The sequence below is a fragment of the Nothobranchius furzeri genome, chromosome 15, assembly GCF_043380555.1.
Source record: "Nothobranchius furzeri strain GRZ-AD chromosome 15, NfurGRZ-RIMD1, whole genome shotgun sequence".
NCBI lineage: Eukaryota > Metazoa > Chordata > Actinopteri > Cyprinodontiformes > Nothobranchiidae > Nothobranchius > Nothobranchius furzeri.
In genome coordinates, this window is record NC_091755.1 from 27,955,448 (window position 1) to 27,980,890 (window position 25,443).

At 41.4% G+C, this 25,443-nt stretch overlaps 3 protein-coding genes across 5 annotated transcripts; 2 read left to right on the plus strand and 1 right to left on the minus strand.

Annotated features, from left to right (window-relative positions):
• Positions 1–684: 684 nt before the first annotated feature.
• On the plus strand, positions 685–10,036 carry znf335 (zinc finger protein 335). 3 transcript variants are annotated; one of them, XM_015967749.3, is made up of 28 exons: positions 685–817; positions 2,297–2,494; positions 2,579–2,855; positions 2,964–3,041; positions 3,142–4,218; positions 4,293–4,475; positions 4,559–4,726; positions 4,808–5,063; positions 5,135–5,312; positions 5,407–5,519; positions 5,607–5,625; positions 5,712–5,828; positions 5,915–5,991; positions 6,097–6,257; positions 6,326–6,546; positions 6,635–6,734; positions 6,812–6,900; positions 6,990–7,234; positions 7,320–7,434; positions 7,519–7,713; positions 7,823–7,965; positions 8,055–8,194; positions 8,276–8,373; positions 8,464–8,538; positions 8,814–8,897; positions 8,989–9,030; positions 9,137–9,239; positions 9,416–10,036. In XM_015967749.3, exons 2-28 carry the CDS (start codon positions 2,303–2,305, stop codon positions 9,535–9,537), a joined length of 4,668 nt encoding a protein of 1,555 aa, XP_015823235.3. In that variant the 5' UTR covers positions 685–817; positions 2,297–2,302; the 3' UTR covers positions 9,538–10,036. The 3 variants fall into 3 exon arrangements, with proteins under 3 accessions (XP_015823235.3, XP_015823236.3, XP_070401242.1); XM_015967750.3 differs by having other exon boundaries at positions 8,464–8,529; XM_070545141.1 differs by lacking the exon at positions 685–817 and adding an exon at positions 1,793–1,914.
• Positions 10,037–11,020: 984 nt separating this feature from the next.
• Positions 11,021–12,525, plus strand: LOC107390810 (uncharacterized). Its single transcript, XM_015967748.3, has 6 exons — positions 11,021–11,179; positions 11,261–11,563; positions 11,666–11,762; positions 11,870–11,988; positions 12,075–12,145; positions 12,250–12,525. The coding sequence occupies exons 1-6, from the start codon at positions 11,143–11,145 to the stop codon at positions 12,394–12,396; spliced, it is 774 nt and encodes a 257-aa protein (XP_015823234.3). The 5' UTR covers positions 11,021–11,142; the 3' UTR covers positions 12,397–12,525.
• Positions 12,526–23,061: 10,536 nt separating this feature from the next.
• On the minus strand, positions 23,062–24,901 carry prok1 (prokineticin 1). The gene is made up of 3 exons (XM_015967460.3): positions 24,701–24,901; positions 23,850–23,975; positions 23,062–23,500 (listed from the first exon to the last, which is right to left on the minus strand). The coding sequence occupies exons 1-3, from the start codon at positions 24,773–24,775 to the stop codon at positions 23,381–23,383; spliced, it is 321 nt and encodes a 106-aa protein (XP_015822946.1). The 5' UTR covers positions 24,776–24,901; the 3' UTR covers positions 23,062–23,380.
• Positions 24,902–25,443: the final 542 nt, after the last annotated feature.

The window sequence follows — 25,443 nt, forward strand, 5'->3', positions numbered from 1 at the left end:
TACTATGTTTTGTCGGATTCAAATTTTTTTCTAAAATTGGTCATGAGGAAATCTATTCAGTTAATTTGTTATTGAAACAGGATAAAAAGCCTTATTTCCCATATGTACAACTAATTGCAAATTATATTAAACTATAATTTATTTATCTTTCTTTTGCAGGAAATAATTCCATGGATATTAAAAATGTTCTTTAAGGGAGTCCTTATTTTGCAAAATTAAATCAAAGCCTTTAAATTGAGTGCAAAGCTGTATTTTACCCATAATTTATAAAAAAAAAGTATTACTGATGTTGTCTGATATATTGCTTGATCTCTAGAAATTATTAGAATAAACTAATGTCAAATTGCAGCTGATTATTGTCAAATCCAACAATTAGAAAATAAGAACGTATTTTAATGTGAATAAATTTAGCTGGTTTGTTGATTTAGGAGAATTATCATAAAGCGTGCTTTTCATTCATGTCGATTATGGAAATTACTCCGCAATTTCAGGTGTAACGCGTCCTACTCGAAAACAATAGTCCACAAAAATAAATATTATAAAATAATTACATTCGTGTAATTATAAATTAAATATGTAGAAATAAAAGAGTAAACGGACAACTGTAATCTAGTGTTGACGAAGAGCGCTGTTTTGAACCATCGACTTATATACGTTTTGAACAAAAACAATAAATAAGATCCGGTTTAACCGACAGGAAGCGAGGAGATACTCATGGCGCCCGACTAGAAAGAAAAAACGAGAATTATCGGTTCCTATTTTGTGTCTTTTTTGGCCCCTCTACACTAAAGGATACTGTTTTCTTCATACATACACGGTAAGAAAAAACAGCTGCGTGTTTAATGTCAGGGGTAGAAAATGTTTTCATTTTCTTCAGGGAGAGAATTCGGGCTGTCTGCCGTCGTCGAGGAGGCCCACAAGGTCCCCAGGCCAGTAGAGCTTAAAGAATGCCTGAGTGGAAAAGAGGCTTCGCTGGTACAGAATGACTAAGCGAAGCAGGCAGGATAAAGGGCAGCTAGGCCCGTTTCAAACGCCTGGATATTTATCTGTGCGATAAATAAAAACTTTTAAGGACACTTTTGTCTCCGTTAGGTTGACAGAAACATCGGTTGTATAGCCACAAGCCCTTCATTTATACAGCAGATGATATTTAGCTTTAGCCTCACGAAGCAAAAGGGCTACTTAGTGTGCCATAGCTAGCTCGTTTGCGTTTTTATATTGCAGTGTTTGCTAACTTCTGGTCCAAACACAGCGCATTACTTATCAAACTGACTAAATTAAGTCAAACACCAAATATTTATGAAATGAAACGGCAAACAAGTCAATGAATCAAATATTTAAACACCGGATACTGGCTAGCTAGCACTATGTGTCAACATACGTAGCACCGATGAGTTAACAAACTTGTGCAGTAAACAAATACAAATAATATTTTTACTGTATTTCGTCCAAATTTTGATTGTAATTATTTAATCTGGAATGTATTGTTTTTAATTTCAGCAGTAAGGCTTGCATGTATTAAAGTATTGAAAATAATCTCACAAAACATTTTTTTGTTCTTAATTAAAACACCCATTATTTGCTGATTAAAATGTTAAAAACATCCACAGATTGTGTATTCTGTTTCAGAATTAGCTTCATTTACATACACATAGGGAATGCTTTGATCAGTACTGTGAAATTAAAGAAAATAAGTAAATCATTGCATTAAATACATGTTACATTAATCAGTATATGTACAGTCTATGGTATAAACTAGTACCAAGGTTAAGAAGTCATGTAGATAAAATATTGTTTATAAACGACGCAATTTCGCTTTGGTTTCTATATTTGTATGTGAATCTAAGCTTAGATTTAGTTTATTAGAGACATTTAGAAAAAAGAAAGAAACAACACTACAAATATGATATTCCAGTAAGTAAAAACACAAAAATAAATGTATTGTCCACCCAATAAAAAGTGTCTCAGTATTTTTATTTTTATTTATTTTTTTTGCTAATCAAAAATAAATTTCAGTGATATTTAGTGTCTGATGAGATGTTTCGTCTTTTTTAAAGTATGGCAGTTCATTTGTTTAAATAGTTTTGATTAAACTAGGAAACGTGTTTGTCAGACATTTAGTTTATTATAATCTCCATGAACCTCCTCAAGGAAACATTAGGTTAATATATTTCAAAAAGTATTTTTGGCCTTTATTACTTTTACCTCTCAAAATTATTAATGACATTCCTAACACAATTGTGTGTCACCAAGTCATAAAAATGTAAAGATTGTTTTTGTGTTTTGATTTATTTAGTTCGTTATGGATTCAGAGGAGAATGAAGTGGAGAGTAGCAGCGATGCAGGCCCATCGGGGATGGAAGAGCCGTCTGAAAGCGGCATGGGCATGGAAACATCAGAGGCCATGTCTGCAGACAGCAGCGATGCTGCTGCCTCTCACCCACAGGCCCCGGAGTCAGACTGTCATGTGGGACAGAGCTCAGAGGGACTTGTGGTAAGATTATGAACATTCTGCTGTGGGAGAACACCTCCATGGAACCAAACTTTGGAGAACTGTGTTATTTCCTCTCCTGTGCAGGTGTTCATCCCAGAAACCAGCTCCAGTACTGATGCCAGAGTTTCCTCTGTCCATCTTCCTGACTCCTCCTCCGTGGCTCAGTCCACTAGCGTGTCCAGTGTCTCCACAGTCACTCAGTCGGTGCTGGTGTCAGAGTCAGCTCAGGTTCTGGTCCACTCCAGTGCTGTATCTGAAGGAGCTATGATGGTTTCTGACTCCACCGCTTCTACCTCATCGGATCTGGGATCTGCCATTGACAAGATCATAGAATCCACCATTGGTCCAGATATCATGAATGGTATTTCTAATGAGATTCTGTTGTTTGTCCTGTTCTGATGTACTGCAAAGCCCCAGAAATGGATTTGATTATCAGAGTCATGATGTCTTCTGCTTTATTTTTATGAAGGTTGCATAGCTGTGACCAGTGCAGAGGACGGAGGAGCAGAAACAACCCAGTATCTGATTTTACATGGACCAGATGATGGTAGGTGGGCTGCTGCTTGCATTAATCCACTGACATTTTTTTTAAATGATCAACTCCACATAAATATTATTCACAAAGATGTTCCATTTGTCGGCTTTAGGAGCTCCGATGGTGGCTCAGATGTCCTCTTCTGCCTTGTCCAACCGTGTAGCTGTAGAAGCTCTCGCTGAAGGTCCGACGTCCACCTGTCTAGACCAGGGAGACCTGCAGGGTGGCCTTGAGCCAGACCAGCCTGACGATCAGCCGGGACATTCTGGTTACCCCGAAGACAGCAGCAGTCAACCTGACCAGCCCCAGCACTCCCACCCCTCCCAGTACATGGACTGCAGCACAGATGGCCCAGATCAGACAGAGTCCTCACCATCATTTTTGGAGTGTTCAGGTGAGGAACCAGACCAGACGCGCCCCCACCTGGGTTTTCCTGACTACAGCGGAAACAACAGCGACCCGGACCTGCCTGGATACGTGGAGTGTCGTGGAGCCGACTCGGATCCCACCAGCCGGAGTCACTGCGTGGTGGAGTGCAGCACCGGGTATCTTGAGTGCGTTGCGGATGAGCGAGAGCAGCCGCATCACTCACGCGGCTACATCGACAGCAGTGCAGACCACCGCACTCAGACGAGTCGTCAGTACGAAGCCCAGTATGGAGGAGAATGCGTAGCAGCTGCAGACTCGGAGCAGCCAGGCTGCTCTCTGTACCAAGCGAGAGACGACGACGATGAAGACGATGAACAGAACCAGCAGCCGCAGCACTCCTGCTACACAGAAAACAGCAACGGCCCGGAGGGCTCGTTTTATCCTGATGACAGCTCCTCATCAGACCGGCCGCGCGCTGACACGATGGGTTCTCGGAGACTTCCCAATGCTCTGGAATGCAATGAAAGTCAACCAGGGCTCTACATCAGTAGCAGTGGCACATACACCTCTAATTCAGACCCCGAACCACCACAGCAGAGCTCTCCCAGTCACGAGGAGCCCCAAGGCTCCCAGGATGGAGTTGGTCTGTCCGTGGATAAGGAGGCCTCCTCTGGAGACCACCAGCCGAACCTGGCTGAGCTGGAGGAGATGATGGAGGTAGTGATTATTCAGCAGTACAAGTGCAAGATGTGTCCATACAAGAGCGCCTCCAAAGTTACACTGATCAACCACATGAGAGATAAGCACTTCAAACCTGCTGGTAAGGTCCTCATTCCAACATTTGTATGTTTCTGAGCATCCTCAGTGGTGGCAGCATGGCTTTTGTTGTTAAAGGGGAAACTCCAAAGAAACGCAAACGTGGACGACCTCCTAAAAGCGAGACTTTAGCTCGTCAAAGAGCAGAGAGGGAGGAAGCAGAGAGGAGGAGGGCGGAGGAGGAAAAGGCTTCTGAGAATAAACCAGGAGAGGAAGAGGAGGATGATGTTGTGGATGCAGGTGCTATTGATGATCCTGAAGGTCGGTGAAAACACATTCTAATCCTCCATTCAGTCATAAACGTTTGGTTCTAACCCTGGCTTTGACCTTCTGTCTGACTTCAGAGGACAGTGACTACAACCCAGTAGATGAGGAATGCAATGGAAGACCTCCTGCAATTCTGAAGAGAGCCACCACTCCCATCTCCACCTCCTCCTCACAAGGGCGTCCTCGGAGAAAGGTTGGTCGGCCACGGAAGTATTTCCTTCCAGGTGAAAGCTACAGGAGTGTAGGTGTGTTTTCAGGTTTGAAACCTACATTTGGGACTTGGAATTCCAGGAATTGTGACGCTCATCTTAAAAATGTTGTTACAGAAGCAGAAAGCATTTCTAAGAGGCCCAGATGTGTGGATGCAGATCCATCCGAAGAGGCCAGCTCTTCTGGTTTAGGTAACGGACCTGGGACCAGTCCTGATGGAGACGCCGCTGAGGCAGCAATCAGCCAATCAGACTCTGAGAACAAAGACCCTTCATCCAACTCCCAGCCAGAGGAGGAGTTCTTAAAGAGGAAGCGGGGCAGGCCGTCCAAACGCTTCCTACGCAAGAAATACAAAAAGTATATAAATCGCAAGTAAGTCCTAAACGATTAATCTCATTATTGTTACAGACAAGATTTTATATCTTGTTTTCATCGTCTTCCAGCCGGTATTATAAATCCCTCAAACCGCTCCTGAGACCTCACAACTGCTGGATCTGCGGCTCACGCTTCCTCACGCAAGAGGATTTACGCTTTCATGTCGACTCGCACGAGGGCAACGACCCAGAGCTCTTCAAGTGCCTGCAGTGTAATTATCGCTCCAAGCGCTGGTCTTCACTCAAGGTTAGAAACAAAACAATAATAAATAATCCCATTTACACGTCTCCATAAACACCTGAACATCACCGGGACTACTTTGTTTCTCCAACTTTGACAGGAGCACATGTTTAACCATGAGGGCACCAAGCCTTTTAAATGTGAGGAGTGTGATTACTCCAGCGTTTACAAGAAAGATGTCCTCCGGCATTCAGCAGTCCACAACAAAGACAAGTAAGAAACTTCTGTAATGCATATATGTGTGACAATAGTTTTTATTTTGAAAAATGGCTGACATTTATACACATTTTTGTTTTGCAGAAAAAGAAAAACAGAGTTGGTAAGATGTATTTGTATTTTTATTCGAGGTTTTTTGTTGCTCTCTGTGGCCGAGCAGCGTCGTGACTCTTGCTCTCCTTCCTGCAGGCGCCTAAGGTGTCCGAGTTCCCCTGCCCTGTGTGTGGAAAGGTCTACCCCATGCAGAAGAGACTGACGCAGCACATGAAAACACACAGCTCAGAGAAGCCGCACATGTGCGATAAGGTCAGGAACAGCTTTATATGGTAATAACATTCCTGATCTGTTTGGTCTCCCTGAACCTCTCAGATGAAGCCTTTCTGTCTTTGCAGTGCGGCAAATCCTTCAAGAAGCGCTACACGTTCAAGATGCACTTACTGACCCACATCCAGATTCTTGGAGACAACAAGTCAGCACTGAAAGCTTTGTTTGGCATCTACTCTGAAAAAAAGATTTAGGCAAAAACGGAAGCAGGAAAAGTCATTTTTAATATTTTTGTCGCCCTTTTTTTCAGATTCAAGTGTGAGTTTTGTGACTTTACTTGTGAAAACAAGAAGCTGCTGCTCAACCATCAGCTGTCTCACACCAACGACAGGCCCTTCAAGTGTGACTACTGCAAATACTCCACATCCAAAGAGGAGTTCCTGGTCTCACATCTGGCCATCAAACACACAGGTCAGAGTGCGCTTGTACAAAGGAGAGCGTGTCTCTGTTTTCCCCACCTGACCGTGTTCTCTCTGCAGGGGAGAAACCCTTCAGCTGCAATACGTGCCACTTCATGACGAAGCACAAGAAGAACCTGCGTCTTCATGTGCAATGTCGCCACCCAGAGGCTTTTGAAGACTGGTCGGTGGCTCACCCCGCAGAACCGGTGAGGAGACGACGGAAGCCCTTCTTCACCCTGCAACAGATCCAGGAGCTCAAACAGCAGCATGACGACGCACAGACTCTGCAGAACACCATTGTGAGTCTGTTTAAGGTCCTTTAAGGTGTTACGTGGTGCATCTTTTAGCTCTGACACATTACTCTTTTCATAAACCCACTTCCATCAGGTTGCGGTGGATCCTGCGACACTACAAGCGATGCAGGGCATGGAAAGTGCTTCGGTGTCCCAGGATGCACTGGGAAACGCGACCATCATCTATGAGCAAGGTTGGACGGGATTCCACAAGACAGTTCTTTTTTTAAATCCAGATTATTTGTAGGCTTTTTTCTCTCTCTCTTTTCAGCTGAGTCGGTTGATCTGTCAGCTCAAAACGCGCTGGACCTACTGCTGAATATGAGCAATGCTCGTGAGCTTGTTGGAAACTCCGTCCAGGTTCACCAAACGCTCCATTACCCACATCAGATGCATTTATCTAGTAAACGTCCTCATGTTTGGAAGGTTAAATGGATCCTTCTCTCTAGGTGGCAGTGCTACAGTCAGAGGGGAAACCCGGGGAGAAAAGCACGCTCAGGGCGGTCACTCTGGACCCGAGCCAGGCTCAGAAGATTATGACCGTCCACGTGAATGAAAATGGTGAAACGGTGCTGCAGGAGGCCTATGAGGCAGCCACCAGTGAAACAGGAGAGATCACTCACATTGCCATTGGAGCCTATGAAGATGGAGGGGATTTCAGTGTGGTGGAGCAGCCTGCTAGTCCAGGATACAGGTAACTACACATCCCAGGTCATCTGATCACAATAATGTTTCTTTATGGCTAACAAATTAATTTGCTGAGATGGTTGTCTTTACAGCAATGGCGATAGCAGTCCTCCTCAGGCTTTAGACGTTTCAGGGTCAGAGAGCCTGAAAAGTGATAAGTACTACCTAACGTCGGCTCTGGCTGATGGTGTTTTACAGCAAGTGGAGGTGACTATTTGTCCTGTTTTTTTATAGACATGTACAGATGTGTTTCGCTCTCATCTGACTGTATTTCTGCTTTTTTCCTGCCAGCTGAGCAGCGACGCTCCAGCCTCTCCCCCCTCTGTGAGCTCTCCCGGCCTCACCAAGAAGTTCTGCTGTAGAATCTGCATGGAGTCCTTCAGTGGCCGCTCTGACATGGAGAACCACAAGAGGGCGCACTTAGATGCTAACACTTTCAAATGCCCCGACTGTGATTACACCTCCACCTCCTGGCCTGGGGTCAAGGTGTGTTGCTCTGTTGCTCAGCCGTGTTCACTTTCTCAGACATTGAGCTGCGTGATTTTTTTAATTTTTTTATTAAAAAGACAAAACCTGTTTTTGTTTTTGTTTTCAGGCTCACATGGAGATGCATTCCTACCTACGACCTCACAAGTGTCCAAGCTGCAGCTTTGCCTCAAAGAACAAGAAGGACCTGCGCAGACACATGATGACCCACACCAATGAGAAACCATTCGGCTGCAAGATTTGTGGACAAAGGTTTGACCACGCATATTTTTATTCGATTTAAATTTAAAAGATGTTTTGAATAACGATCAGTGTCGGTGTTGTTGCTCCCACTCCTTCAGGTTCAACCGTAACGGCCACCTGAAGTTTCACATGGACCGTCTCCACAACAACGATAATGCTAATCGCAAAGGTCGCAGCTCCTCATCTCAGCAAACCATCATCCTCAATAGTGACGAGGAGGCTTTAGCCACCCTGCAGTGTAAGAAACACAACACCGAAACAAACAAACTGCTGCAGCTGGAAGGAAAACAAAGGATCATGTGTGATTTTTATGTGACAGCCTTGCAGTCCCATCCGACGGTGATCACGCCGGAGCGGCTGCAGGCCCTAGGGCAGGATCACATCATCGTAGCTCAGGAGCCGGCGCAATCAGACCAGGTAACGGCGCTCGCACCATAAGCAGTACACTTATCTTTTATAATCTAGGATTGGTTATTTAATTTCTCCTTTAAACTGTGCATCAACCAGGAGGATGGTTCATACATCCAGCAGATAACAATAGATGGGCAGCACCTGGTGACAGCAGACAACCAGGTGACTGAGGTTAGTTTTACCTGCATAAAGTTGAGATTTCAATTGTTAAAAGAGATTTATGATTTTTAAAACAACAAATATAAAGTTTATATTTGCTTGATCACATTTTGACGTTAAAATTCTGGTTTTATATCCTGTTTTCTTGTGAAAAAACTTTGTGAATTTTATTTAAGCGATTTATTTACATGTTTTTCAGTCTGCCTCTTATTGTGCGTGTGTGTGTGTGTGTGTGTGTGTGTGTGTGTGTGTTTAACTCATTCTATTTGGGACATCTCACGTTTCAGGTCCAGTACATCATCTCACAGGATGGAGTGGAGCACATCATCCCTCAGGAGTATGTAGTTGTTGCCGACGGTAACCACATACAGGTGTGTTTTTTTATTTATTATTTAAATGAATCACCTTTACTGATAGGAATGTGTCCTGTTGGATGATGAGGATGTTTGTTTTGTCTGACAGATGCCAGACGGACACATTATTCAGTACGAGCACGAGCAGCAGGTGAGATTTTATAAACATGTTTGTAAATCCAGCTTGTCAGATCATCTCCTGAGAGAGGTTTGTGTTTAACCCTAAAAGTTAATGTTCCACTCTGTTGTGAGTGCAGATTGCCGTCAGCCATGACGGTCAGATCCAGTACCTGCCAGTTGGCTCAGAGCAGATCGTGACCCCAGAAGACCCGGAGGCCACTTCACACTCTGCTGTCACAGGTTACACCACTTTATCTTTTTACATTTAAAACTATTTTAAGAAATAGTTTGTTACCATCGGTCACAGAAAAAAAAGATCCAGTTTCTTTATTTAAACTGAAGAAAAAGAAAGTGAATAAAACAGCAATGAGTGCATCACCCAGTCAGCAAACTAAACTGGGAAATTGTTCCTGCAGCTGCAGCAGACTCCGACGTGGGAGAAACCCAAACATTTTACACAGAGGCTACACCAGAGCAGCTGGAGCAGCTGCAGCAGCAGGGCATCCACTACGACGTTATCACGTTCACCAACGACTAGACACCTAAACGTCATCCAAGCGCATCAAAGGAGAACCATCATGGAACAGTGACATCATCGTATTTATGCACTCATACTTTAAGGCCTTATCCTCTCTGCTCTTCGAGGAAGCTGCAAAACACACACACTCCCATTGCTTCTAACTTATTTACTGGGCTGTGCATCTCAGAGTTTATCTGAAGAAGTTGTGCTTGATGCGTACATTTTGGGTCTGTGTTTATGTGCCTGAACTTCTTAAACTTGCAAGGCAATGTTATGAAAGAAAAGGTGAAATCAGTCGTGATGGTTGGAGGGATTTTAGTTTGGAGAGGAATGAAAAGGAAGTGCTCCTTTTTTAGGTGTAATAAATTAAGTTTATTGTTAGAATGATGCAATATTGAATATTCATGTAAATACAATTGGCTGTTTTTTGTTGTAATATATAAAAACCTTATTGAGTTGTATGAGACGTATCAAAAGTTGAAAGCTAACACCAAATAAATGGTTTTGTCTTTATTAATTCATTGGTTTCTTTTAGGAAATAGATGAAGCAGCTTGTCTGGAGCTGTGTGAAGTCATATTATAATTTTCTCACAGAAAAACAAAAACAGGAGTGAAAAGCATCTTCAAATACGTTCCATTAAAAATAGACTAATTATTGTAAATATTAAGATCAGATAGGAAAAGCTAAAAATCAAAGCATCACTGATAATTTCTCATTTTTGTCATTGCAAAACCAAAATGACTATATATTTAATTAAAGAATAATTAAAGAGCAAGTCACCCCCTACCAGAGTCTAACTCCACTCCCACTTCATGTTTGAAAAATGCAACAAATGCTGTTGCCTGGCAGACCGAGAGGGCGGAGCCACTAACAAATACACACATACAGGCTCACAACAGCATTGTGACATCATAATGTACCAGTTTACATCATAGCATACCTCTTAACCAATAGCGGTGGCAGATTTAAATTCAAATACAGTGCAGAGTTTTTACCTGACAATGGCACAACACTGACAGTTTTAGGCAGAATATTTAAATTTTAACTAAGATGCACTGAAGTGCCAAATTATTGACCACACGTGTCTGCAGCACGATTAGACACTCGTTTATTTAGTTTATCAGCAAAAAAAGTAGATTTGGGGGTGACTTGCTCTTTAAGGGTCATGAAGAACAAGTGGTGCTGGTTGACTGAGATCTTCCTTCAATCGAGTGATTTTGTGATGAATATTTCTGCCTGTCGGAGCCAAAGAGCAGTCATCTCTAATGTTAACATCAGCACACCAACACAGCTGTCGGTGTAACATAAAGGCTCGTTTTGGAATTTCTTCTGCAGAAACTGAAAGCCAGATCACATTCTGCACATGCAACATGTCATGAAAAACATTTCATCTTATATCTTCAGCTTGTACAATTAGAGAAATGGACAAAAGGAAGTAAAATCTTCAATTTTTTATTTAATAATAAAGATGGCAAAATAGGGCTTAGAGGGGCAGAGGTCACATGACAATAAGTGTTTTTGTGTTCACTAGCTGATAAAAAAAATACTTCCTTTTTATCCTCTGGGGTGGCTCCTCTGCAGTCCAAACTGTCCAGAAGTCCTGCCGCTCAGTATAGACAAAGATGACGTTTCTCTTCATTTCTATCTGTCTTTTATCAGGTATGACCAAAAAAACTGTAATTTTCAACTTTTCAAATCTGGAAAACAAAACATTTAAAACTAATTTAGTTTTATTTGCAGTTGTTGCTCTCCTAAAGGGAACCAAGGAGCTTGAGCACATTTTGCTGAGGTTCTCGTTTCCTCCGTTTTACAACCGCTACAACAAGTTCTGCTGCAAGCTGTACCCAAGAGGATGTTACCAGCTGCTGGACACCTCTGGATTTACCTGCGATCTGCTGAGAGGAAGAGTTACAATAACAGAGGAGATTGGCTGGATTGAGTTTGAAATATCAAATGTGCAGACATCAGATGCAGGATACTACAGATGCGGCATTCTGGAAGCTCCAAACTACGTTTACAGGGATTATTATGTCCAGGTCTTTGGTAAGTATTCCTAAGCAACAGTTGCTTTTTCTAACAAATAATTGTTAGAATCTGTAGTGATGTTTTAAGCTTTAATAAAGTCAGAAGTCTTGCATTTTGCAGAAGCTTCAGATCACTACAGCCACACTCAGCCTTCAGTGATAGAAACCATCAAAGGTCCCGACAGCTCCACAGCAATACCAGATTCCACAGTTCTGAGGCAGGACCACAGTGACTTTATCAGGACCTTTACTGGTCTGCTTTTCATCTGCAGGAAAGAAGGTTGAAAAAAAGTGATGATGATTCTGTGTCCTGTCTGTCTTCCAGAGCTCCCTGGAGTTTTGGTCTGCCACTCATTGCTGTGGTGTCCATCACAGGGACGATTTTTATTATTTTACTGATCGGTGCGGTTTACTACAGATTCAAAGTCAAACACAGAAAATCAGGTAAGCGATCTGACTATCTGGGATTTTTCTTACAGTAAGAAAGTCTTTATTTTCTAGGAAACCACTTGTTTGTGCTCTTGTTTTAGGCACAGTAGGAGGAACTCAGTGTGAGCATATTTATGTCGATGAGTGTGAGTCACTAAAACAAGAGGTCCCGGTAGGTGCAGAACAGGGAAGCAGTTCCTGACTCACTGTCAGCTTGACTGGAAATGTTTTTGTTCATTATGTCCTTTATGTCTTTTTAAATGTGGTCTCTTTTAGGAAAAGACTAGCATTGTCTACACAACAGTGGACTTCAGGCGTCACCGGAGACCCGAGGAGGTTTATGAAAACTTGGAGACGATGCTGGACGTACAAGCAGAGCATGATGGGATGGTGGAGTACTCCACACTGGCAATTCAAGAGTGATTTCAAATTGTTATAAAAACCATAACAACAGATGTGTGTGTGTGTGTGTGTGTGTGTGTGTGTGTGTGTGTGTGTTTGTGCAGATTCTTTTAACCCTCTATTGCCCTAACTATGTTGAGCTGCCTCTAAGTGTCCATTTGAAGTCTTTCTGTAAAACATAAATATTGAAAGCCTTTGTAGATATCTTCCTGAAGAGTTTCTGTTTGGAGATCAAAGTGTTTTGCTCCCATCTTCATTCAGCCCCATTAAATTCCAAATATGTTCACTGAACTTTTGCATCTCATAAATTCCCATGATTATTCACAACAGTGAATACCAACAGCAAGTTGAAAGAGTTCCAGTTAACCTAGGGGTCACTTTCCTAATATTTTAAACATGTGGTCTGAAAATGAAAGCTTTGTGAAAGATTTCAAAACTCTAGACTGGAATTGATTTAAAAGAGCAGCTGTGCAGGACTGATGGTGGTGTAAATGTTAAGAAAAGAACAAAAGTAGGGGAGCTGGAGTACTCAGGGGAGTTAAGTTTTTAATCGGTGCAAAATAAATAAAAACTAAACACTAATGTTTTGGTGCCAAATGCATCTTCTCTAGAATTACCAACTCTGACAAAGATGCATTTGGTGTTGAAAAGGTAGTGCATAGTTTTAAATTTTTTTTTGCACTAATTAGAAAACTTAACTCACCCGAGTGCTCCAGCTCCCCTACTCTCGTCATTTGATTGTCCTCCAGCTGTTGCGAACACCGGTGCAGTCAATGACACACAGAGCGAGGCGTTTGAAACACAACAGTTGTAATAACTGCTGTTTGCCTTTGCTACTCTTACATTATTGGTTAGCTTATCAGTCCTGAATGACATAAGCTCTTTAGGAAGCTATCCACAGTAAATAACTTGATTACTCTTTTGCCCATGGTGTCCCACAAGGTTCTGTGCTGGGGCCTCTTAATGTTTGAGGCACTATCTTTCTTCTTCTATTTATAAGTCTTATTAATAAATTCATGTTGGCATAAAAATTTATTTTAAATTAAAATAATGAACGTTGTTATGTTTAACACTATTTCTATGTGTCTTTATTTTGCACTGACTTGGCAGCAGACCTGTCAGATCATGTCATCGTGTTATCTCAAGTTGTATCAATGTTTTACCTTATCAGCTTCTTCCAGATCACATCAGCGTCTACCAGCCGGGTGTTATTCTCAGAGCCGATCGATATTGTCCTTTGGGACTGTGTTCAAGACAAAAAGAGACGGCTGGGTTTCTTCTGATATCTTTGGCTGAATGTCAATTCTTTCTGGAGAGCAAATAAAGGAACACACTTCAGCGACTCTACTTTCTGTGATGATTTAGCTCAACTCATTAACGATGTGAGCTGATATGAAGACATTCACGATCTTACGGAAAAGCATTTGATGGTAATATTGGTTCAACTATATTTTGCATTTTTCCTTGTAAACAAAATAATTTCTCAGCACCAAATGGGTTGATGGAGTTTCTAAAGAATATAAATGTGAGCAGAGGTGATGCATTTTCTCAATATTTCAAGTTTTGCAGGTGGCTGCAAGGATTTTATTTAATACAAAGAAGAGTTGATGACTTTTCGCTTTCAAAAACAAAGTGACATCAGACTTGTTCAGGATGTTCACAACAGCCTGAAGAAGAGCAAAGCAGATGACCATGATGGAGCAGAAGATGTGTTTATTAGTCTTTTACAGATTTCCAGCTTATTCAAAAAAGCCAAGACCTGCATAATTATTTTTATTAGAGTTCTGACGTCAAAACTTTCAAGATCTGTTGACTCTTCAGTCAAGAAAAACTTGGAAAATCTTTGGCAAATGGTGTGATTTAATGGTGTGACTCATGTTTCTGCACTGGTTGGATGAAGCTCCAGCCCAGTCAGTCATGTTGTCACTGGTTAAGCCAAAAGGCAGGGAGGTATCAGTGTAAATAACAGCCTGGCACCAGTCTGAGCAGACCATCAAACGCTGTCAAATCAAAAGATTTTGTGCAATCGATAATTGCTGCTAGTAATATTCATTGACATTAAGTGGTCATCTGTTCATTTTACAGGTTTATTTGTATCTGGTCATGTTTTCTTCCATCTAAGTGGGAGAGAACAAGCAGACCACCAAAATAAACAATAAAATTCCACATAAATATTAAGACACAACTGAGTGGTGAAAAATGGAAAATGACACCCAGAATTATTCCAACCAGCAAATTTCCACCTCAGTAGGAACAAAAATCAGCTGAGATTCAGTTTTCTGCCTGGTCATTTTGGCAGGCAGCATGGTGTTGACGGTAATGGACTGGAAAAATGTTTTCGTGGTCCCATCGGAGCCACAAAGGGGTCCTCTGGTTTGGGCAGAAAAGTGCCGCTCCACCTGGACTCACGCCGTCAGTCACAGCTCAGTGGATCGTGGGGACACGCTGGTTTAAAGTCTAAACAGACGTTTAGTTCCAGGTTTCTGTGACCTCAACAGTTTTACTGGCTAAGCGTCCAGCTGGGCTGCTGCTGCCTTGCTGAGTGGACAAGAGCTTAAGGCAGAGGACTGCTAAAGGCTGAGTTTGTTATCATTCTCTGCAGATGAATTAAGTTAACTGGGAGTTTTATGACATTGTGAGATGATCAAACTTCACTTCTTGCATTAAAATTGCAAATATTGATGTCAAGCAGCAGAAGCTCAGGAGATAGAGCGGGTTGCCTCATAATCATGGTCATGGGTTAGATTCCAGCTCCTGCCAGGGGTATTCTGCTGTTGTGTCCTTGGGCAAGACACTTCACTCAACTTACCTGTGTAGATGGTGGTCAGAGGGGCTGATGGCGCCAAATGGCAGCCTCGCCTCTGTCAGACCTCCCCAGGGCGGCTGTGGCTACAAAGTAGCTTACCATCACTGGCAGTGTGTGAATGTGAGAGTGCATGAAAGCGTCTTTGAGTGTCCTAAATAAGCACTATAAGTTCAATGTATTATTATTATTATTATGCTTTAGTGAAGGTTTGATCCAAATGCAGGTGAGCCAGGAGACACCCAGGTAAGTAAACACACACTCTTATTTTACTCACAATCTGGACCACACCAGAGCACAGGTACAGGTACAAAGTTAAACATGAGGCAGGAACAGGCACAGATTAACAAAAGGAGTAAACTGATTAAGTGAGGGCAGATGTGGGAAACAGGTGTGATGATGCTAATTTCAACAATGGGCAGGTGTGACAAAAGGAGGAGCTAAAAAAAGGATACCAGAACCAAATAACTAAATGAACTAAAATAGGCTAAAAATAACAATAATGATCTAAACTGAACAAAAATAACAGGATATCACAAGGAACAAGGGACAGCAAGAGAAAGAACTAGAGAACCGAATAAAAGTAATGCTGAGAACCTGGGAGGAAACCATGAAGGGTGATGGATGCCAAATAACAATAGATTAGGTTATATTTGCATTTATGGATAAAAACTGTCCTGATTAGTCAGGATGTTTACACAAGCTTGTTTTCTTATTTTCTAATTCAGACTTATCTGTAGTTTCAATGTCATCACAAAAACACAATTATGAATGCTAAATGTGTGTATAAAAAAAGTTCTTTAGGAACTCCATGCATCTTTGGCCTGTTTTTAGAACTATTTTAATAATTTACTCTGAGTTCAAAACTGGCTCTTACTGTTGGAAATGGTTTTAAAAAAAAAACTCATCTGGACAAATAAGCATAACTGTACAGTCTTTTTGATGAAAACTAATCTAAAATTAGTTAGATTCTAAATAAAAAATAAAAATGAACACCACAAGTCAAGTATCTGGTCTAGTATAAATGAAAGGTGTGGTTCACCATTTTGATGATTATTTCTGATTATTAGTCACTGTGAGTTTTGCATGCAGGTTGATCATGAAAATAGTCTCCAACACCTACGGAAAGCAATTTTCACTCTGTCATTTTGTAGGCAATTGCTAAACTCATTTAAACTTTTTTTTCCCTCATTAATGTACACACAGCACCCAAATTGACAGAAAAACACAGAATTTTAGAAATTTCTGCAGATTTAATAAAAAAAGAAAAACTGAAATATGACATGGTTCTAAGTATTCAGACCATGTGCTCAGTACTTAGAAGCTCCCCTTAAGCTAATACAGCCATGAGTCTTACACCTGGATTTGGAGATCTGCCATTCCTCCTTGCAGATCCTGTTCAGCTCTGTCAGGTTGGATGGTGAACGTTGGTCAGACATTTTTAGATCTCTCCAGAGATACTCAAATGGGTTTAAGTCAGGGCTCTGGCTGGGCCATTCAAGAACAGTCACAGAGTTGCTGTGAAGCCACTCCTTTGTCATTTTAGCTGTGTGCTTAGGGTCATTGTCATGTTGGAAGCTAAACCTTCAGCCCAGTCTGAGGTCCTGAGCACTCTGGAGAAGGTTCAAGGTATCTCTGTACTTGGCCACATTCATCGTTCCCTCGTCGTCCTGTCTCTGCAGCTGAAAAACACCCCCACAGCATGATGCTGCCACCGCCATGCTTCACTGTGGAGACTGCTTTAGACAAATGATGAGAAGTGCCTGGTTTTCTCCACGCATACTGCTTAGAATTAAGACCAAAAAGTTCTATCTTGGTCTCATCAGACCAGAAAATCTTATTTCTCACCATCTCGGGGTCCTTCAGGTGTCTTTTAGCAAACTCCATGTGAGCTTTCATGTGTTTTGCACTGAGGAGAGAAGTTCGCCGGGCCACTCTACCATAAAACCATAACTGGTGGAGGGCTGCAGTGATGGCTGACTTTCTACAACTTTCTCCCATCTCCTGACTGCATCTCTGGAGCTCAGCCACACTGATCTTTGGGTTCCTCTTCACCTCTCTCATCAAGGCTCTTCTCTCCCGGTAGCTCAGTTTGGCTGGACGGCCTACTCAAGGAAGGATTCTGGTCATCGCAAACGTCTCCCATTTAAGTATTATGAAGGCTACTTTGCTCTTAGGAACTTTAAATGCTGCAGAGATTATTTTGTAACCTTGGCCAGATCTGTGCCTCACCACGGTTCTGTCTCTGAACTCTTCAGGCAGTTCCTTTGACCTCATGATTCTCATTTGCTCTGACTTGCATGGTGAGCTGTAAGGTCTCATATAGACAGGTGTGTGGCTTTCCTAATCAGGTCCAATCAGTATAATAAAACACATCTGGACTCCAATGAAGGTGTAGGACCATCTCAAGGATGATCAGAAAATGGAAAACACCTGAGTTAAATATGAGTGTCACAGCACAGGGTCTGAACACCCTATTGACCATTTGATATTTCTGTATTTCTTTTTAAATAAATCTGCACACATTTCTAAAATTCTGTGTTTTCCAGTTAATATGGGATGCTGTGTGTGCATTGAGTACAAAAAAATTAATTTAACTGATTTTAAAAAATGGCTGAAATATAACAGAGTGAAAAACTGACAGGGGTGTGAATACTTTCCGTACCCACTGTATCTCCTGCATTAGCTTCTGATAGAAAATAGATGGTGAAACGGATTTGAAAAGCCTGACAGATGTACGTCAAATGGCCCCAAAACTAACCCTTTGAAGCAGTAAGATAAGAATATTCCTCTTACTACAAGAAAATGGTGGAAAACCATCAAGAATTTAGAGTTAAGAAACTCCAGCTGTGAACCACACCAGTGCTTTGGGTTCATTAATAAATCACCAAGTCTTCTGTGTTTTCTCCTAGGTTTGAGAATTTTCCTTGGCTGCAGAGGAGCAGAAGCCTTTCAGGAAAGACCTGATGAAGATGATAAGCAGCTCTGCTCTCTCTGATTAAATATGAAGAGCATGTAACCATCGCTGTGTTTCTATTAGTGATCAGCCAACACGTAGCTTATTACAAAAGAGGTTGTCATAAATCCCCTGGGTCAGGCTCTACAGCCATCCCGGACCGCAAACATTAGATAATAACACACACTCATAATAATCCAGATTTATTCTGAAGTAGCAAAGTGACCAAATACCTGAAGCTAAGTAGACTAGCACCAACCTTATGTGGATTTGCTGCTTTTTATGATTAAATCAGATGTCTTTAGAATAGAATGATCCCACAGTGGAGAAATTCACTTGTTACAGCAGCACCAACACTTAAGGGGATAATAATAATAATAATAATAATAATAATAATAATAATAATAATAATAATAATAATAATTGTGGAAGTTCCCCCAGCCATTTCTCAGGGTTAGTATTATCTTAAATATTTTTCTAAACTTGCTTGTTTATTATTTCATTTTAGGAAGTCTGAGGAAGTCTGCAGCTGCAGACGAAACGTAGCGACAAAACAGGAAACGAAACAGTTTCTGTGTTTTAAAAAGAACGACAGCATGGAATTATTTCGTTTTGTAGCAATATTTTAGGATGTTACTAATGGGTACACACATTTAGTAATTTATCTTAAACATAGCTTATTTGATCATTAACTATTTTCATTTGTATTTTGCTGAGATTGGAAGAACTGGCTGAGAGAGAGAGAGAGAGAGAGAGAGGAGAGAGAGAGAGAGAGAGAGAGAGAGAGAGAGAGAGAGAGAGAGAGAGAGAGAGAGAGAGAGAGAGAGAGAGAGAGAGAGGACACTTTCAGTGTAGCTCCAAGCAGGAAGTGGGACATTCCATCTGGCTGCTGGAAACGGGGGGCTTGCTCATGAAGAAACCAGAAGTTCTGAAGCTCTAATTCGGTTTACCAGATTTTGTCAGGATGTATTAGTTTAACTTTTTTTGTTGTTATACCTTGTTGACTTAGTTTCCTAGGTTTATTTACTGTTTGTCTTAGTGTTCCCCCTGTCTCTCCCCTCCTCATTGTCTGTAGACTAGCCTTTGTGTTTAAAGAGCAAGTCAACCCCTACCAGAGTCTAACTCCTCTCCCACTTCATGTTTGAAAAATGCAACACATGCTGTTGCCTGGCAGACCGAGAGGGCGGAGCCGCTAACAAATACACACACACTCAGGCTCACGACAGCATTGTGAAATCATAATGTACCAGTTTACATCATAGCATACCTCTTAGCCAATATTGGTGGCAGATTTAAATTAAAATACAGTGCAGAGTTTTTACCTGACAATGGCACAACACTGACAGTTTTAGGCAGAATATTTAAATTTTAACTAAGATGCACTGAAGTGCCAAATTATTGACGACACGTGTCTGCAGCACGATTAGACACTCGTTTATTTAGTTTATCAGCAAAAATTTTATTTGGGGGTGACTTGCTCTTTAAATTCCCTTGTGTGCTCATTGTTGGTGTCTCAGCCTCGGTACCAGTCTTGCTTGTTATAGTGAAGGTTATTTTAGTGGCTATTTTTCTTTGGGGCCCCTTTTGTCTCGATCTTTGCTAATTATTTATGGAAATTAATGGAGAATATGTTTTTATTCCTTCGTCCTGGAGTTTTACTGCTCGGTTCCTGACAATAATAATAATAATAATAATAATAATAATAATAATAATAATTATTATTATTATTATTATTATTATTATTATGCATTGGTTTTGTATGATGCTTTTAACCACTACACAAAGACGCTTTGCAATCAGAGAGAAAGAGACAGTAAAATAAATTATCAGGCTTTAAATGCTTGATTAAACAGCTAAGTTTTCAGAAGTTTTTTTGACTTTATGAAGTGAGTCAGCAGTACGAATATGTTGGGGGAGAGAGTTCCATAAGGTGGGAGTAGCCACAGAGAAAACTCTGTCCCCAATGTTGCGACGTTTTGAAGTTATTGTGTGAGAGAGGAGACTGGAATCAGAAGATCTAAGACAACGAGAATGGAGGTGGAGATGCAGAAGATCAGATAGATAACAAAGGGCAAGATTATTGAGGGCCTTGTAGGTGATGAGTAAGATCTTGAACTGAATGCGCTGCTGAATGGGAAGCCAATGAAGGTTTTTTAAGACCGGGGTTATGTGATCTCTCTTGTTGGTGTGAGTGAGGAGCCGTGCAGCAGAGTTTTGAACATACCGAAGTTTTTTTTATGTGTGTGGATGGAAGACCATAGAGTAGGCTATTGCAGTAATCTATTTTAGAGGAGATGAAGGCATGGATGAGGGTTTCTGTTGCAATAGAGGACAGAATAGGGCGTAGACGGGCAATATTTTGAAGGTGAAAGAAGGCTGTTTTAGTGACATGATGGATGTGTGGTAGGAAAGAGAGTAAAGGGTCAAAACTGACTCCCAGGTTTCTGATACTGAGTGTGAAATCTTTGAAAGAGGAGAGAAGGGATTTGGGTCCAGTTATGATTAACTCAGATTTACTGTAGTTGAGCTTGAGAAAGTTTGTAGGCATGCAGATTTTTAGGGCATTGAGGCAGTTTGTTATAGTGGAAACAGTAGTGGAATTGATGTTTTTTGTAACTAGGTAGAGTTGGCTGTCATCTGCATAGCGGTGAAATTGGAGTCCGCGGTGGCGTATGATATGCCCAAGGGGTAGCATGAAGATGATGAAGAGAAGGGTACCAAGAACCGATCCCTGAGGGACACCATGGGTTACTGGGGTGATATCAGATCTGCAATTGTTTAAGGAGAAAAATTTAGATCTGTTGGAGAGGTAAGATGTGAACCAGGAGAGGGCTGAACCAGTAACACCAACATGAGATTGCAAACGATGTAGATGACTGGAATGATCAATGGTATCAAAAGCAGCACTAAGATCAAGGGGGAGGAGTATGGACAGTGATCCAGAGTCTGATGCCACCAGGAGGTCATTCGACACTTTGATTAGAGCTGTTTCAGTACTGTGGTGAGAGCAGAATCCAGATTGAAAAGTCTCAAAAAGCTGATTTGAATGAAGATGTTCAGTTAGCTGAGAGGCCACTGAACGTTCCAGGATTTTGGCTATTAGAGGGAGGTTTGGAGATAGGGCTAAATTTTTCAGGATTTTCATGGTCCAGTCCGGGTTTTTTAGGTATTGGTTTGATGGCAGCCAGTTTGAGGGCCGAAGGGACGGTGCCAGAGGTAATTGATGAGTTTATTATATCCAGGATTAGTGGAGTGAGATATGGAAGACATGGTTTTTCCAGTGGGGATGGGATTGGGTCCAAGGGGCAGGTGGAAAGATTAATTTTGGAAAATTGATTGCATTGTAACGTACCAAAAGGGTCAATTATTTTCACCTATAAATTGACCACCAAAATAACCTTTCATGTACAGAAATAAATTCACTTTCTGTTTGGCCTTCCAAACCCAGAAGGTTGTGTTCAGTGCGTGTTTACATACAGAAGACAAAACATCCAGACAAACATTCTCTCCCAAGGTTCCTACACTCTCTGCATGAAAGCCAGACATCAACATTCTTCACTCTGAACAAGTGAGGACTCCATGATTTTACAGCTTATGTGCTTATATAAACTCATACAAAGATACATGTATATAGGCAGTATTCTAGAATTGTAATCTTCCACCAAAAACATGAATAAAAAGGAAAAAACTTGGGTTCCAACACTATACTGCAAGAGACACGGATATAGTATGTAAATCTGGTATTGAATGAGTGAACGAGTGAAGGTGTTATTGTGTAACAGGATAATGCCAGTACAGTTTAAATTGAGGAGTTAGACACTCTTACTGCAGAGGGGATGAATGACCTACGGTAGCGTTCTGTTTTACGTCTGGGATGTCAGTCTGCCTCTGAAGGAGCTGTCCATGGTCTCCACAGTGGAATGCATTGGGTGGGAGGGTTTTTTAAGATGGAGGTCATCTTCCCCAGCATCCTCCTTTCACACATCTCCTCAACTGAATTCAGTCGGCAGCTCAGAACCGAGCTAGCTTCACGAACTAGCTTGTTCAGTCTTCCTGTCTCGGTCAGAGCTGCATGCACCCCAACAGACCACAGCGGAGTGGATAACTTTAGTTGTATCTGTCATGCTGCCTCCTTCACAACCCTCGACATCCTCCGGGGGAGGACCACACACTCACTCAGGCCAACCGAACTCCACTACCCAGCATTCCCAGCGCCAGTCTTCCGGCCCACGTCACCTGCCACATCTACATAAGGAAGTACAGCTGAACGCCAAACCACTCAGTCATCGTTCTAACCGAACTGTGCTCCGAGTTCCGACCAGATCCAACCCGATCACTCAACCCGTTCTGACCAGATCAGCCCGTGCTACTCACTCTGCCGACTCAAAGTAAGTCAGCTTGTTACCTTTTGGAGCCGCCGTGCTCTCCAGTCATTATACGGTTTGACTCCTAGAACTAACCGCGTGTCAACCTGCCCGGCGTCAGTCACTCCGCGCTTGGGTTTACAAACACGCTACATCCCGAACTCTCGCTCCGGTTCAGCTCAGCTCGAGTCAGGCCTTACAGGGTGACGTGGGCCGGAAGACTGGCGCTGGGAATGCTGGGTAGTGGAGTTCGGTTGGCCTGAGGGAGTGTGTGGTCCTCCCCCGGAGGATGTCGAGGGTTGTGATGGAGGCAGCATGACAGTATCAAATGTTCTACCTAGTTTTATATTAAAACTATGATGTTTTATTCATTAAAACAGCAGAGCTTTATGAGTGAAACACTCAATATTTGTAATAAAGGTCTTGTTGTAAGTGACCTGGGTGTTTTCTATAACTATCTCCTCTAATGTGCTGCAAGTCCCTGATTATAACCTTTTTAAGATTTCCAGACCTTTAACACAGTTGAAACTTGAATAAACAACAAAAATTAAACCTCAGTAATAAGAGAAATTAATAACATTATTTTTATTGATAATAATATATTTTAACATATCTTCTGATAAATAATATAAAGTGAGCAAAAACAGAAACAGTAAATGTTTAAATGATTCACAAACATCTTGATGCCAAAGTCAAGACGTCTCACTTCTCTGGAGGTTCCTCATATCGTTTCTCTTGTCATATTTTAGACTTGTGCATCAGTATAATTTCTATTTTCCTGCATAGAGTAAATAAATGATGAATATAGTCGAGCAGGATTGTGATCCACATTTTGTTCAAGTCTTCAGTCGTAGCTGCTGCTTCCTGCTCTCTGTCCAGCTGTTAAAAGTCTATGTTTTTGAAGTCTTCAGTACATCGATACTTGTTGTCAGCAAACCTGGTGCACACCAAGTGAGGAAGGCAAGGGCATGTGTGATGTAGTCGTTTCCCCGCATATGGCACCTGAAAAAGAGGTGAAAACAACAAAAAAGAGGCTGAAAGAGGGTTGATCGGATCTCATGAACACCATCAAGTGGAGCGGTGGGTCTTAAAAGCTGCTCTTAAGTGAGTTGCAGTGGTGGATGCGACCTGTCCAGATGATCAATGAGGTTTAAGACTCAAATCTGCTCATTGGCTGTGGAGAAGATCAATAGCCTCTGCAGTTATCAGCAGCTTTTCTAAAGCTTCGGCCAACCTGCCAGCGCCTGATACGATCAGATATTTTTAAAAGGGAAGTGACAAAGATGAAGATGGCGTGTGTGTTTGTGAGTAAGAGAGGCTGGAAGATTACTGCAGTGACATTTCCACCTACCTTGTGGCTGAAAGGGTGGCATTCGTCCCCTTCTACCCCTCTCGGGATGCACATCCTCAGACCCCTCAGCCACAGACTGACAGCACAGCAAAGACCAAACCCACACTGCACATCTCTCTCACAGGCCTGCAGGACACACGGCACACAAATGGTGAAAATACAACCAAAAGGGAAAAATTAGAGAATAAATATGTAGTTTTATTTCAATTATTTGTATTTATTATATTTAAATTCCATGAATCTTTTAGTAAGAATGGAAATCTTCCATAATTTTCTAATAAATCTGTAAGTATGAAACATTTTATAAATAACTTGCCATCCTCTTAACCTGTTTACAAATCAGAATCAGAATCAGAAAAAGGTTTATTGCCATTGTCAGTGAACAAACAATTCACGAGCTAGGAACTTGCTTTAATGTGCTACATATAACATGAACACACAATAAGAATAAAAATACAATGAAACTTTCAGCTATAAAAATGGCAGGTAATGGTAACATGGCCGATAACTGAACATCAATCTGAAGGCGGAGATCATTTCCTTTGGATTTTTCCAAGTGGAGGAGGATGTGGTCTGCTATCAATCATGGGTAATTAAATTCTACATGGTCATCCATAAACAAAGCTGTTCCGTTTGACATTAATGCAAAAACACTAGCATACACTCGCATATAAGTATATGTAGGAAGTTATTGACCTATGATTAATGTTTAGCAGCCCTCATAAAGTTTTATTCTTTATTTCTCATCAGCATAACATTTTAAAATTGAATGTCAAGAAAATAACACGAAAAGTTTAGAATTAAAAATGTAAGATTTCTGATCTAAAATGAGCTTCAGTCCTCTCACTCACCCCTGTGATGACGGCTCCTCTGGACCAGCTCAGAGACACCAGGAGGAAGGACAGCAGCACCACGCTAAAGTCCATGACAGCAGCAGAACCTCTGGAGACTTCCAGATGTTAACAGACTCCACAGCTGACTGCTATACTCTTCAGGCACTACTCAAACTTCTCAGAGGAAGAACAGTGCCTCAGTCTCTCCCTCTTTTTATCCACCTGCGACTGCCACCCCGTATTTTCCCCCTCCCTCCTAATGTTGGACATGTCCCCACGCCCCTCTCTGCTTGTCTCCTAAGCTTTGTCATCCTACTTATCCAGATGATGGATACATACGCTCTTCATGCAGATCTGTGACGGTTGCATGATGTATAAATTTACACCTCCTTCAAACTGAGATGGTCACAGTTTCCATAAGTTAAAGGATTCTAAAAAAAACATATTTACTGCTGCAAATAACTGATTGTGAGTAAATGAGCCACAAAGTTCAGAAATATGTGGGAATGTGACTAATTGGAAGGGAGCTATTCTGATGAAGGAATCAGTGCACATGCGTGATGTTCCTTCATTTTTTATTTGCATTATCCCGTTTACCGTCATGCTGAATTAACTTTTTATTGTCCACACCATGAATAAAACACATTTTAAATTCCTTTTCAACAACATATTTCACAATTTTTATTTAATAATAAAATATAAGGTAGTATTGTTTAACTTTTTTTCAACTTTCCCATGTTTTCAGAATTTTTATTGTTTAT

Coding starts and splice junctions, on each gene's coding strand:
- prok1 (XM_015967460.3), bottom strand. CDS start 24,775: ATGGACTTTAGCGTGGTGCTGCTGTCCTTCCTCCTGGTGTCTCTGAGC. Junction 23,976..24,700: donor GAGGAGCCGTCATCACAGGG/GTGAGTGAGAGG, acceptor TGTGTCCTGCAG/GCCTGTGAGAGAGATGTGCA. Junction 23,501..23,849: donor GCCACCCTTTCAGCCACAAG/GTAGGTGGAAAT, acceptor CCTCTTTTTCAG/GTGCCATATGCGGGGAAACG.
- LOC107390810 (XM_015967748.3), top strand. CDS start 11,143: ATGACGTTTCTCTTCATTTCTATCTGTCTTTTATCAG. Junction 11,180..11,260: donor TTCTATCTGTCTTTTATCAG/GTATGACCAAAA, acceptor TTTTATTTGCAG/TTGTTGCTCTCCTAAAGGGA. Junction 11,564..11,665: donor TTATTATGTCCAGGTCTTTG/GTAAGTATTCCT, acceptor TGCATTTTGCAG/AAGCTTCAGATCACTACAGC.
- znf335 (XM_015967749.3), top strand. CDS start 2,303: ATGGATTCAGAGGAGAATGAAGTGGAGAGTAGCAGCGATGCAGGCCCA. Junction 2,495..2,578: donor AGAGCTCAGAGGGACTTGTG/GTAAGATTATGA, acceptor TCTCCTGTGCAG/GTGTTCATCCCAGAAACCAG. Junction 5,064..5,134: donor AAAAAGTATATAAATCGCAA/GTAAGTCCTAAA, acceptor ATCGTCTTCCAG/CCGGTATTATAAATCCCTCA.